This window comes from Lycium ferocissimum, chromosome 4 (genome assembly GCF_029784015.1).
Source record: "Lycium ferocissimum isolate CSIRO_LF1 chromosome 4, AGI_CSIRO_Lferr_CH_V1, whole genome shotgun sequence".
Taxonomy (NCBI): Eukaryota; Viridiplantae; Streptophyta; class Magnoliopsida; order Solanales; family Solanaceae; genus Lycium; species Lycium ferocissimum.
The window spans coordinates 28,289,767-28,303,458 of record NC_081345.1 but is presented as its reverse complement, the minus strand read 5'-3'; the positions used below and the strand labels follow the sequence as shown (position 1 = coordinate 28,303,458).

The 13,692-nt window shown below is 34.0% G+C and overlaps 1 protein-coding gene across 1 annotated transcript; it reads left to right on the top strand.

Annotated features, from left to right (window-relative positions):
• Positions 1-11,522: 11,522 nt before the first annotated feature.
• Positions 11,523-12,946, top strand: LOC132054536 (glucuronoxylan 4-O-methyltransferase 3-like). The gene has a single exon (XM_059446521.1). It carries the CDS (start codon positions 11,614-11,616, stop codon positions 12,454-12,456), a length of 843 nt encoding a protein of 280 aa, XP_059302504.1. The 5' UTR covers positions 11,523-11,613; the 3' UTR covers positions 12,457-12,946.
• Positions 12,947-13,692: the final 746 nt, after the last annotated feature.

Sequence of the window (13,692 nt, the reverse complement as noted above, 5' to 3'; positions counted from 1 at the left end):
AAAATAAAATTATTATCAGCTGTAAATTAGTAAGGTAAATATATACATAAATGAAATACGAACGTTTCAATTAGCAACAAAAATCATTAGACTGACCACATTCTCTTGCTCATGCAAGACAAATTTTAAAACATTGATGTTGTGTGAATCTTTAATGCATTATCTTGTCATTTAAAGCATGCTTTTATAAGATATACATTTAATTTTGTAAAGGAACCAAAACTAATTTCACTTAAATCCTCAAAATAAAACATAATTACCATCTAGTCTACGATTTTAAGTCCATTTTTCCTCGTATTAAGATTAGAATCCGTACTCTTCTAAATTATTACTTAGTAGATTTGAATCCTGTAAAATAGCCGGCGATGTGAGTTTTCAATCATCTATAACACACAGAATTCTCAACAATTTAAAACTACATATTAACTGGAGGTTGAAAATGTTTGTTAATGTACCCTTCTCAAAAGCTCTTATTGCATCACCCACATGATAGCCATTTTATGAATGATAACATTTCTTGTATCCAGTCATTATATTCATCAAACTTGCTAAGTAATTAAAAGGAATCAATAATTCAAAATTTCAACAGAGGCTACCACATGATTATAACTAAGTAATGATAGCTTTAAGCAACAAAATCAGTAATGCAAAAGAGTGATTGGATATGAACGACAAACACATAAAAATGAACAAACCGTTGAACCAAGAATAATATATATAATCGTGAAATAACTAAAAGAAAAAGTTGCATAAATGTATCGAGCAGTGACAGTTGCATACTAAATTGTGGGAGCCATGTCAGTTTTTGATATAGTAACAAAAAGACGACCTTCAGTCACTCAGCTAGATGGGTTGAGGAACTCAAGCTCATGCCGAGCCAACCCCTTAAATTTCTGATCTTTCTCCTAAGTTATCTCGCTTGCTTAACTTAATCCCAAAAGCCTCCAAATATCAGTAGCTTCTCACGCAATTTTTACTCTTTCTGGCCATTTGTTAGCTTTCAACAACTTTAGAAAGAGTAGTTGCTAAAAACCAAAAATAACGATACAATAACATGAAGGAATGAAGGTTCAGAATTTTTCAATCCACAGAATTCACTTCTACAATAAGAAAGTACAGGAAAAACGTATAAATGAGCAATAGTTCCAAGCAATATTTTTCAATAAGCGAATACAGAAACAAAAAAGAGTATAAGTGAGATGAAAAATTATTTTAAAAAATCTATGAAAAAATGTTCTCAAACTTACCCCGAAAACATACATAAAGCCATTAAAGCAGGAAGAAGGATGACCCATCTTTGAGAAGGATGAAGTATGTCTTCTTCTTCTTCTTCTTCTTCTTTACTGATACTTCACCACCTAAAGATCCTATTTTTATGTTCCCTCTGTATTTTCTCTCTTCTCAAAGTTCAAGAACTAAAACTGCAACTCAAAATGGAGGAAAGCTGATAATAGGAAAAAGATTTAAAAGAAAAAGAAAAGAAAGAGACCTTTTTATGCCTGGTATTCAGAAATCTGGAAGAATTCTCCTCCCCTCATGGCTTTCCTCTGCACCTATGATTTGATGAGATCAGTTTTAAAGATTAATTAAATCCAATTATATAACTGATAATCAACATTCTGTCTCCTCCCCTCATGGCTTTCCTCTGCTCCTATGATTTGATGAGATCAGTTTTAAAGATTAATTAAATCCAATTATATAACTGATAATCAACATTCTGCCGTTACAACTTTAAGGAAGAGACCGGAGAGGACTAAAGTGTTTTCATATTTCATGTTCCTAAACATCTTCTTCATTCAATTACGTAACGTATTTAACCACTTGTTTAGATTTTTAAAATTAAGTTAAACATAATAATTAGGAGAAAAAAGTACTAATCCACAAAAAATAAGGTAAAAAGAGATAAATAAGAAGGTATATGTCGAGTGAGAAGCCGGGGCTATAGTAGGGTATGCATCATAGGTTCGGATTAAAGAAGAGAGCATAGAGTGTAAGTCTGAAGCTTTAGATTTCTTTAACTAAATTTTCCTTCAGCTGCAGTTAAAAGAGAAATGACAGACCAAACTATTATAAATGCTACAACGAATCTAAATACCAACAGAAATTGAAAATAATGGATACATAGAAACATCAAATACTAACCAAAATCAAATCTCAAAGGCGGAGAAAGAGGATATTTACCTTAGCGAGCACCTATGGCGGCCAGTGATCTGTTTGCAGACAGGTTAAAGAAAAAATAAGAAAGGCTAATCCGCTAATGTATTTGAATTCTATATTTGAAATGGATAAGGATTGCTGAGTGTTATACATACTTGTTCGTGTCCATCGATATCTATCATGTAATAATACATAAATGATTGATAACATGAACAACAAATCCAAGATTTCAAGTAATTGTTCCTGATATCTTAACTTACCAATGTTCCTGAGACCTTATATATAAATCTGTTTGAGCCTCATTCTGGAGAATCACATCTTCCATGGGAGGGTATTATTCAACTTCCATTTCAGAACCTTAAAAGCAGGAAAAACACCATATTGTTTGAATAAATAGTAGTATGCCACAGTGGTATAGTACAAAATGGGTAAAAACGATCGTCGTTGGGTTGGGGCTGGCGGACAGAGATGGATTCTGAATTTAAATATGAAGGATTCAACCTTTAAGTTTCTAGCATGAAACACGTTATACTTTCGAAATCACGGGTTCAAAATTTAATATTTATTGAAATTTAGTAGTAATTTTTTCACATATATTTGTGTTTTGTGTTGGAATACCGGTTCCATTGAACCCACTGAATATAGGTTGCATCCGCAAAAGGGGAAGGGGAGCGGCGTATAACCAAAGTTACCAGTTGCTAAAGCAGGTCCCTGGAAACACGTTGGAGCAGACTAATACTTTGAATAAACACCTTCTTATTCTCTTGTGACCCCTGCTATAAATTAAATCCAAAATTAGGAACAGGGATGTTTACCGATGGAAAGCATAGTAGGAACTCAGTAAACGGAAAAACATTGAAGAAGAATTGAAGGATGTAATATTGACCAAGTGGAAAAAAAAAAAAGGGGAAGAGAGAAGGCCTAAATCCTAATCCTATTCCGTACTCGACCATGTAGGTTCGGTTCGATACACCGTACTCGACCATGTAGGTTCGGTTCGATATCACCGTACTCGACCATATAGGTTCGGTTCGATATCACCGTACTCGACCATGTAGGTTCGGTTCCACACGTGGCTATATATACATATATAGAAGTGCATAAGTAAAAGCAACATTTTCATCATTATTATCCTTATTGAATACATCTATCCTTAGCATCGTAAGATTTTGGGAATCATGAACTTCTAACATTTCTTTTGGAAGCAAGGATGTTATGGAAAATATGCATGTATGGGTTCATGGGAAGAGAATCATACCTTTAGCGAGAGAGAATAGCCTTAACATACTTGTTCGACTTTCTACTAGTTACGCTTATCCGCCCGAGATCGTAAATCTACATTCGAGAGCAATTACACTAACGTTAGAATTATCACCGTACACTTGTCCTAGTTTTCAAATTAAACTATTTTATATCCTGCCGGAAATCGAGCAGCATCTCCCTTGTTTATATGCCTAGCCCGAAATCTCAATTCAGCAACCAACAACAACCACAACCATACCAACATCAATAATATCATTTCCAACACTAATATATACCATAAAACAGCCCACATGCTGTTTTTCAACTTCCGTAACTAACCCACTTAATATACAATTATTTAACCACTCTACATTCGCGAATGAACCGGTATTAGCGTAAATAGAAAGAGATCCATACCTTACTCTTGTTGAAGTAGCAATATCTCCGATATCCGATTTGAATCCACATTCAAATCCACCGCAAAACAAGACTACCATCACAATCTCGTGCTATCCGGACCTAAACTAATATTCCGTCACTTCAAGACACTTCATATGCGAAGAGATATTCTCTACTCCGATGTCCTATCGATGAGCGGTTTGTTGCATTGGGAACTAGACTCGACGAACTTCATTTTAGGCTTCTGTTTCACTTCAAGACACTTCATATGCGAAGAGATATTCGTCCCCCAATTTGGACCAAAATTTTCACACAAAACTTCACCCATCCTTTCTCCAAAGTCGTACTACTCCATTTCTTTCACTCATTTCCTTATAAAACCTTCCGATATACCTTATATACATCCTTCACTCATTAATATACTTAGTAATGCTTGCTCCTTACATTCCAAAGTGGTTTTACTTAACCGTAACTCAACGTACTTATGTTTCAAATTTGATAAGTGCTTCTTCCCGTAACTCAACGTACTTATGTTTCAAATTTGATAAGTGCTTCTTCGAAGATGCGGGGTGTAACACTTGTTCATGTCCATCGATATCTATCATGTAATAATACATAAATGATTGATAACATGAACAACAAATCCAAGATTTCAAGTAATTGTTCCTGATATCTTAACTTACCAATGTTCCTGAGACATTATATATAAATCTGTTTGAACCAAATTCTGGAGAATCACATCTTCCATGGGAGGGTAGTATTCAACTTCCATTTCAGAACCTTAAAAGCAGGAAAAACACCATATTGTTTGAATAAATAGTAGTATGCCGCAGTGGTATAGTACAAAATAGGTAAAAACGATCGTCGTTGGGTTGGGGCTGGCAGACAGAGATGGATTCTGAATTTAAATATGAAGGATTCAACCTTTAAGTTTCTAGCAAGAAACACGTTATACTTTTGAAATCATGGGTTCAAAATTTAATATTTATTGAAATTTAGTAGTAATTTTTTCACATAAATTTGTGTTTTGTGTTGGAATACCGGTTCCATTGAACCCACTGAATATAGGTTGCATCCCCAAAGGGGGAAGGGGAGCGGCGTATAACCAAAGTTACCAGTTGCTAAAGCAGGTCCCTGGAAACACGTTGGAGCAGACTAATACTTTGAATAAACACCTTCTTATTCTCTTGTGACCCCTGCTATAAATTAAATCCAAAATTAGGAACAAGATGTTTAGCGACGGAAAGCATAGTAGGAACTCAGTAAACGGAAAAACATTGAAGAAGAATTGAAGGATGTAATATTGACCAAGTGGAAAGAAAAAAGGGGAAGAGAGAAGGCCTAAATCCTAATCCTATTCCTAAGCCTGCTTAAGAGAATGAAACGGAAAAACTGTTTCGGGGGAGAAAAGAAATGGCAAGTGACGGCTGAACCGAATAAAGAAAATTTAAGTTGTGACGTTTCGGCTTTCTTTGGGAGATAATGCACCGTGTTCATATTTTGTTTTACTGGAAATTAAGAAAAGTTGTAAAAAAAATTGTGGAAAAAGATAAATGTAATTTCTGAATTTTTAGAGTTAATGACTTGCTATTGTCTCCGCTTATATATATATATTAGTACTATATTATACTTTAGACACGTGCGTCGTTACGTGTTACAAGAACTTGTAGATCATCGTCCAAGTGATTTGAAAACAACAATTTATTTCACCCTAAAGGATCTTTGGTGCATGCGAAATTTTGGTACTTTCAAACTCTTGCAGAATGTAACACTGGTAAAAAGAGAATTAATTCTAAATGTGAAAAGAAGTAATAGTAATTCTTTTTTTTCATACATAAACTTCCGATCATGATTTAAGTTTATTAAGAAGATTCATATGTAACAATTGAACCATCCTCACTTGAATTGGATATCTACAACTCACAATACAATAACAAGAAAGCTGAAATAGTACTCGAGAGCTTTACAAAAGTCAAAAGGCAAAAAAACAAAACAAATTAGTTCACGACACGAGAATTTCTTCATCTCACAATGACAGAAAATTAGTTCACCAAATGACCATTATTCCTAATCTCACCTTTCCGCACCGTGAGCATATTCAAAGATCTATAGAGGCCATCGCATACGCAAATTTCTTACCCCACAAAGGGGTAAAGCAGTTTCAACTAAAATGTTCTTCATTTTCGAAATTGAACCCAATTTTTTTGATTAATTAAAAGCGGAGGGATCTCAACCATTCAACTATCATCTCTGGTCAAAAGAATGACTAAAGTTATAACATGATGACCAAAACTTGAAGTCCACTATTAAACAACTTTTATGGTTATGAGAAGTTGGAACACTACTTGTACAATATTACTTCAAAAAAAAAAAAAAAAAATTGAAAGCATACTTTATTAAAAGCAAAAGGCAGTAATCAAAGCATTTTGTGTTCTAAAAAATGTAATAAAACCTTGCGGCATGACATTTAAGTTTCCAAAACCAAAGAAATATAGGAACCAAACGTCTTGTAATTTCTTGCATTATAATTGTAAGGAAAAGGTGGCTGCTTTTTGCAGGAACACATCTTGCCCATGCTTTGCGCTCTAGATGCAAATATGATTCCAACATCTTTTAATATAATTGATATTCTTATTTGATTAGTAACAAATGAAATATATATTAAGTTCATGTTTATTCTTCATATATATATTTTGTACAATTAATGGCCAAAAGCAAAGAGTTGTGAACATGTAAAAGTATGTACCTGCTTACATCAACTTTGATTCACATGTTCTACTAAATTACTTCGCCTGAGAACTTCAAGTTAAAAATGAAAAAAACTAAAGAAAATTAGGATAAAGATTGTGAATAATTAAATTACTAACAGGAAGAGAGATTAGAGATATACGTGAAGGTGAATATAACGTGAAGAGATAAGAAAACGACTTACGAAGGAGAGGCCGCCATGGAAGAAGGCAGAAGGAAAAGTTTACATACTTGCAATTATGCTCTATTGTTTTTTGAAATGGTGAGGGTTAGACATATTCTTAATGTCCATTTATATAGGATGATTAATTAATGAGCAGAATTTAAACATATCAGGTAAGATAATTCATCATTAGTTTTAATTTGTTAGCTGTAGGAAACCAAAAGGTTTTGCAACGGAGAAAGTAATAGCAATTACTCCATGTAGAGTTTAATAGGATTTCATTAAATCTCATTCGCCCTGTTAATGTATTACTTAATTATTTATAATTCATCCAAAACTTGTAAAGCTTTATAGTGTAGGAGGTGAAGAGCCATAATTTATCAACTATTTAATTTTGATAACCGAAGAAAACCCAAAAGCTTTGCAACGCAGGAGATGAAATGTTAAAAGCAAATCTCAAATGTTAATCGTTAAAGAATGTTAAATACAGTATTAACTTTTAATCGGTAGTAATCTTACAATAACAACAATTTAAAGCAAATATTAAATGTTAACTTTTAGTGGAGGGTAATCTTATTTTTGATAAGGGTAATTTAGTTTTTAACTTTTTGAGCGTAATTAAAATATTAACTATTTAATATTTAATTAGATGTTTTATTATATTTTGATTATCAGGGAAAAAGAAAAAGCGAATCCAACTTTAAAGCTAAGTAGCCTTCCCACTTTTAGTATTATAGATTATTTCACAACAACTTCTATATTATCACGTCATTTAAAATTCTAAATAGAAGTCTACTTCTAATATCATGATTTTTTTTTTTTTTTTTTTTTTACCACTTGGCGAGGTGCCTAGGGCTAGTTTTTTATTTATATAATAATAGCGAAACGCAAAGGAAAAGTACAAGCAAGGGGCTAGGCCTTATCTTACTAATCCTATTAAGGCGTAAAAAACCTCTACTAACTAACATGCATGTAAAAAATAAGAAGAAGAAAGCACTAAATATTCTATGATCATCACAGAGTTTATAACACACTCTATGATGATATTACAACTGATAATACTTAAATAGGGAAATATTAAAATAAGCAAGAATATAGAGTCAGACTTTTGTTTTTTTGGAACTGTGAATTCTTCAAGGAGATGTAGCCCGATAAAAATCTGATTCTTCGCCTTGTCTTCTTCTTCCAACAACTTCAAAATCTCTTGATATTTCATCAAATCTTCTTGGATCTATTGGACCTTGTTGATGTAGTTTAACCTTGTCTCCTTCTGTTTTGTCACTCTCATTGGCAGTTGCCTCAGAACAACCTCCTCAGACACTTACCATCCCAACTATGTTTTCTTCCATGAGTCTTCTCTGTCTTGAATCCGCTCCTTTGTTGCCTAGGTGAAAGATCTCCATCCCTAGCCACCTTAGCAAAGCATTCATCCAATATTTCATTCTCATCTTCTTCATCAAATATGTCAAAGTCCAAATCACCATCAAAAGCTTCCAAAGGATCTTCCACTAAAGCTCCTGGCTCGTACCTCTTGGCCACAATTCCAATAGGCTTCCTTTTAGTAGGATTATCCATAGCATTCAAATTTTCCATATCGTGTGACACTAAAGCATGAAGAACATTAGTAGGAGTCAACTGAATATTTGGAACACTTACATTCAAAGGTGCACTTATTTGAGCCACAAGCTGACGCGCGGCTAAAGATGGAAGAACCATTGCGTGGCTTGGCACAAATGCCCGGGTAATATCATGAGTTGTTGTATCACGTCTTATTAAATCTGTGGACATGGCCTGCAGCTATCTGGAAAATGATGTAGCTAAGGAATGTGAATATAACCAAATTGTCCTTGTTATGGGGAGACAATGATCTATCAATTTTTGAAGAACCTTCAACAACTATGCTAGAGAACTTGAAGACATTGTGCGCTCATCGTATACGCGTGGATGATAGGACTCCAACGTTCTGGTGGATGTTTCCGAATATTGAACAACTCAGATGCCTCTGATTTACCTAGCTGTCCTTTGTTTCCCATATTGGAAGTTCATACTCAGCTTCTATCTCTTGAACTGATCATAAACGTGTTTGCACTCTCGAATTCAGATGGATGGGAGAGCTACTTTGTCTTCTCTTCAAATCTTAGGCATTTGCACATTCGAGGCAGTTTCCTAACGAAAGAAATAGTTTCAAACATCGTAACATAGCAGAAGCTTAAGAGTCTCGAATTAGTGGGTGGATTTCTTGGGGAAATCAGAGTACTATTGCTGGGATGTCGAATATGTTAAGTTCCCTGCACTCAGACACTTGACATTATGGGGGTTGTTTATGGAAGACTGGAAAGCTTCAGAGGAATCCTTTCCCATGCTTGAGAAGCTAACTTTAAGAGGTTGTTACTACTTCAAGGAGATCCCTCCTATCCTTGTGGATATTCCAACTCTGCGACTTATTAAACTATCTGACTGCATCGACTCACTTAGGGTTTCAGCTATGAATATTAAAAAACAAATAGAAGAAAGCACTGGATGTGACCGTCTCCAAGTTCTTATATGGTAGGACTACTAAAGCTGATGGTAAGCCAGTTCAACACCTCTTTAATTTATCCCATCTGTTATGAAAATCAATTTTTTTAGTAACTTTTGTCTTGCTGCATATATTTTGTAGTAACATGTGTCTTGCATTGCTGGCCAAAAGCATAGTAAATGGAAGCCGCGCCCCTGCTAGAAAAGCTTAATTGTTATCCTGATTGTCGAAGGCTTGTTACTAGTTGTTCTGCTAGTTAACAGCTTTAAGTTTTTTTTTTTTTTTTTTTTCAGTGGTTATTTCTTGTGAGTTCTAGCTCTAGAGCCCAATGAGCTAGTTTGTACATATTTGCCTATTAGGTTAAATGAAATTTCTTAGTTTAACCAAAAAAAGAAAAAGAAAATTCTTGTGTCTTGCATGCTGATCATGTTCAACTGTATGTATACTCGGCCTTATTATTTAGTAGTACATATCATACGACTTAAGCACCATTCTTGAAAGTTTCATGCAAGAATCTCATATGAAATGCCTCCCAGTGGCAACTGAATGAATTGTACAAACAGATAGTTAACGCTTAATTTGTGGTGACTTCTTTTCTTTTCTTTTCTTCAGAGGAAAATTAAGAAATTTACCAGTATATTTCAAGAACAGATTAAGTGCATTTTACATTATGCAGATAGTTACAAATGGCATAGACACTCTCTTCGTGAAAGGATTCTACTAAGCAATAGCATTCCTTCATGTAAATTTATTGCATCTCTAATTCTCGCGCTCGTGCTTTCATTCTTCAGGTGTAACATTTTTCTCAAAGTTCTCATTTATAAATGCAGCAGTCTGCAATGGCCTTCATTTTTCTAATATTCTTCTGCTTTCTTATTGCATATTTTTGTTCTTCGCGCACCATGGCTGCAGGGTTTAATAGATGAAAGGAGTTGTTTGTGATTTGTGGATGGCATCTTTCTGTACATTATTTTCATGAGGTTAGCAGTTGGGTCATCTTTGTGCAAATTTCTGGAGGATTCCAACATCTTTTTAGTTCTGTAATTTGCTGAAAAGTTTTTTTCTATGTTTGTCATGGATCAATGTGTATGTTCCAATCTTGTAATGCTGCTGTACGGATGAATTTGTGAAAGTGCTTACTCGGTTTGGAAGAATAGAACTTGTGACTCCAAATTCAACTTTTTGGTTTGATTGGAATAGTGTAGCCCTTTAAATATTTTGCATATTGAAAAGAGCGAATGAAAACACAATCTTAAACAAACTACTTTAAATTCTACGCTCAGTGTAAAAAGCTAGTAAAAATTACTAAAAGCAGTTCAAAAGCTGCAAATTCCCAGCTCTATTTCCACTTCTGAATTCTACTTCTCTATATTCACATAATTATCTGTTTTTTTACTAGGAAGCTTTTTAACTTGGAAGAGGAGATTGCAATTCAACTTCCTATATTGTTAGCCATTGGTGTTGTGTTTGAAAGGTGAATCTTGATAGTAGTTAATAGATGCAGGATTTAGGCCTGCAAACTATTCAAAAGAAGGCCTGCAAATTGTCGCTGGGTTTTAGTTTCAACTAATTGGGGTTTAGGATTAATTCTCAGTTGTTGTAAATGATCTTACGCTTACAGTGTTTACAATAATTCCTGTTATTCTACTTAAGAATCTGTATATCTGGGTAGAATAAAGATAGTACAAAATCTTCTGGAAAATTTTGTGAATAATTGAACAACACACAAATTTGTCAATCGGCCAACAGAACTTGTGAACTATTTATACAGGGGAGGATACATGCACCATAATTACTTTGAACAATGAATATGACCCCTTCGCTCCATCTTTAATTTAAGGATGGAAATTAGTTTCTGTTTTCTTGGCATTACCTTTTGCCTTTACCTCCTAAATTAGTTTGTTTTTGAATTTGTTCAACCAAATTTTTGAAAAATCTTTGTTCATTGGATTATTGTAACATTTGCAATAGAGTTAATAGTTAAGAGTAATTAATATTGGACTAGCCAGTTCTTTTTGAGTAGCTAGACTATCTACAACTGAAATATCCCTGATATTTTTCTCTTAGACATGGCTCCAAATAGTATATTTGTGATAGCAAGCACGTTGTTAATTAATTTGTTAGAGTCCTCTGTTTCTCCTTTAGTAGTATAACTATAAATGCACTTCAATATTGAATTTTGAGCTTGATAATTCATTGCATATGGATATTACATCTGCTCGAACCAGTGCATCTTTTTCATTAATTCTTTCTTCAAATTAAGAAACAAATCATGTCAGATCACTATTTAAATATGGATTATTTCCCCCGTCCATTTCAAATCTAATTATAAAACAAGCTCTCTAGCTCCATATACTATCAAATTCCTCATCAAGTCTCTGTCACAATGAAAGAAAACCAACTGACATCCAAAAACCAGCACACTATGGTCAACAAGCTCATACTATCTTGTATTTTCTTCATTTTTCTCTTGTACTTGATACTGAGAGCAAACTCCCCATCTTTCAAGCTAAAAAACATATCAATAAGCTCATCAACTCCATCAACATGCAACAAGATTCCACCATCTCTTGCTAAATCATTACTCCACTATGCCACTACCAATAGGACACCCCAACAACAGATGGACGAAATATCGGTAACATATAGGGTCCTTGAGAAGAAATCACCATGCAATTTATTGGTCTTTGGACTTGGATTTGATAGCTTAATGTGGAGTTCATTCAACCATAATGGTCGAACCGTCTTCATCGAAGAAAATCAACATTGGATAGACAAAATTACTAAAGAAGTACCTTCTTTAGAAGCTTATCATCAAACTTATGACACTAGACTTGATCAAGCTCCTGAACTTCTAAGTATAGGTAAAAGGGAAGATTCATGCAAATTTGTTGGTGATCCTAGAAATTCTAAGTGTCCACTTGCGATAACAAATTTGCCAAAAGAAGTATACGAAAATGAATGGGATTTAATCATGATTGATGCACCAACAGGTGCAGGTTATGATTTACCAGGGAGGATGAAAGTGATATATACTGCTGGATTATTGGCTAGGAATAGAGAAAATGGAGAAACTGATGTGTTTGTGCATGATTGTAAAAGGTATGCGGAAGATAAGTTCTCTAGGAATTTTCTTTGTGAGGGATACATAAGAGAAGAAGTTAAATATCTTAGGCACTTCACCATCCCAAGTTATAGAAGTGGTTCGATTAAATCCTTTTGTCCTTAAGTCCTAGCCTTGTTGAGGGTCAAATTTTATCCCACCAAATTGTTTTGGTATGTTCTGTAGTCTTTTAATTACCATATAATTTCACGTTTGGAATGACATATTGAGTCATTGGATGCACGAAAGAGGGGAGCGGATAGCCAAAAATACTTGTATTAAGTTTTTTTGTTTTTTTTGTTTTTTTGTTTTATGTGTTCTTGAAAAGATTTGGTGTGGGTTAATGCAAATTTTGTTGGAATGAAATTAATTCCCTTGTGGATTTGCTAACCTTTAAGTGTCTTAGAATTGTCATCTATTTTTGTGTTTTTCCAAAATTTATTCGAAGCTGAATCAATCGCCAAGTAATGCTTCTTCCTAATAGATTACTAATTGTTTTCTAGATTGTTAGCCTCTTGTGTGGATTTACGTTTTCCACAGCTTATTTTCCTGCATAAAGGAAATCCATTTATAAAGAAAATATTTAATTACTTTAATTTCTAAGGAAACTGTTACTATTTTATTTCCATGCCTAAAGTTTACATTGCAAATAAAGATAGAAGAATAGGTTACGTCCAAGTGAAGAACAAAATTCCTACCATTAGCTAGAGTTTTAATCTAAGGCAAATATGGAAAAAATGTTGTGCTTTCATGAAAAAAAAAAAACTGTTTTTAACAAAAGGAAATGACATTTTACAGTTTGATTTTTTATGCATACATAGTTAAAGGGGTTGCGGGTTGAAACCCCCGGGCGAAGAAGCAGCTCCACCGTCTTCCTTACGAGTGGACATCTCCCCCGATGCAAGCACCATTATTCGACACCACCAGAGAAGCAAAAGATTAGTTAGCTCAAGCTAAAAAAAAATATATATATAGACATGCTTTCTCGATCGAACTCTTTGCACGGAACTTGCTCCCAAATGGGGGGTCGCAGGTTCGAACCCACATTGGAGCGTCTTTACTTTGTGCGTATCAAAAGGCAGTAGTTGTGGATTCTCTTTCAACAAAAGAAATAGCGGTCTAATTTTACAATTGTACAAGTAAAGCTGTCAATTTGATTTTTTTTTTTTTTAGATAAGTATTAGATTAGAGGTCTAATATTACAAATTGTTCAAGTAAAGGTTCAATTTAATAAAAATCATGAGATTAGAGGTTTAATTTACAAATTGTACCAAGTAAAGGTGTCAATCTATATAGTATTAAGCTAAAAATGAAAAAGCCCAAGAAGCAAAAGAAATGACTTGTAAAACGACATCGTCTACA

Coding starts and splice junctions, on each gene's coding strand:
- LOC132054536 (XM_059446521.1), top strand. CDS start 11,614: ATGAAAGAAAACCAACTGACATCCAAAAACCAGCACACTATGGTCAAC.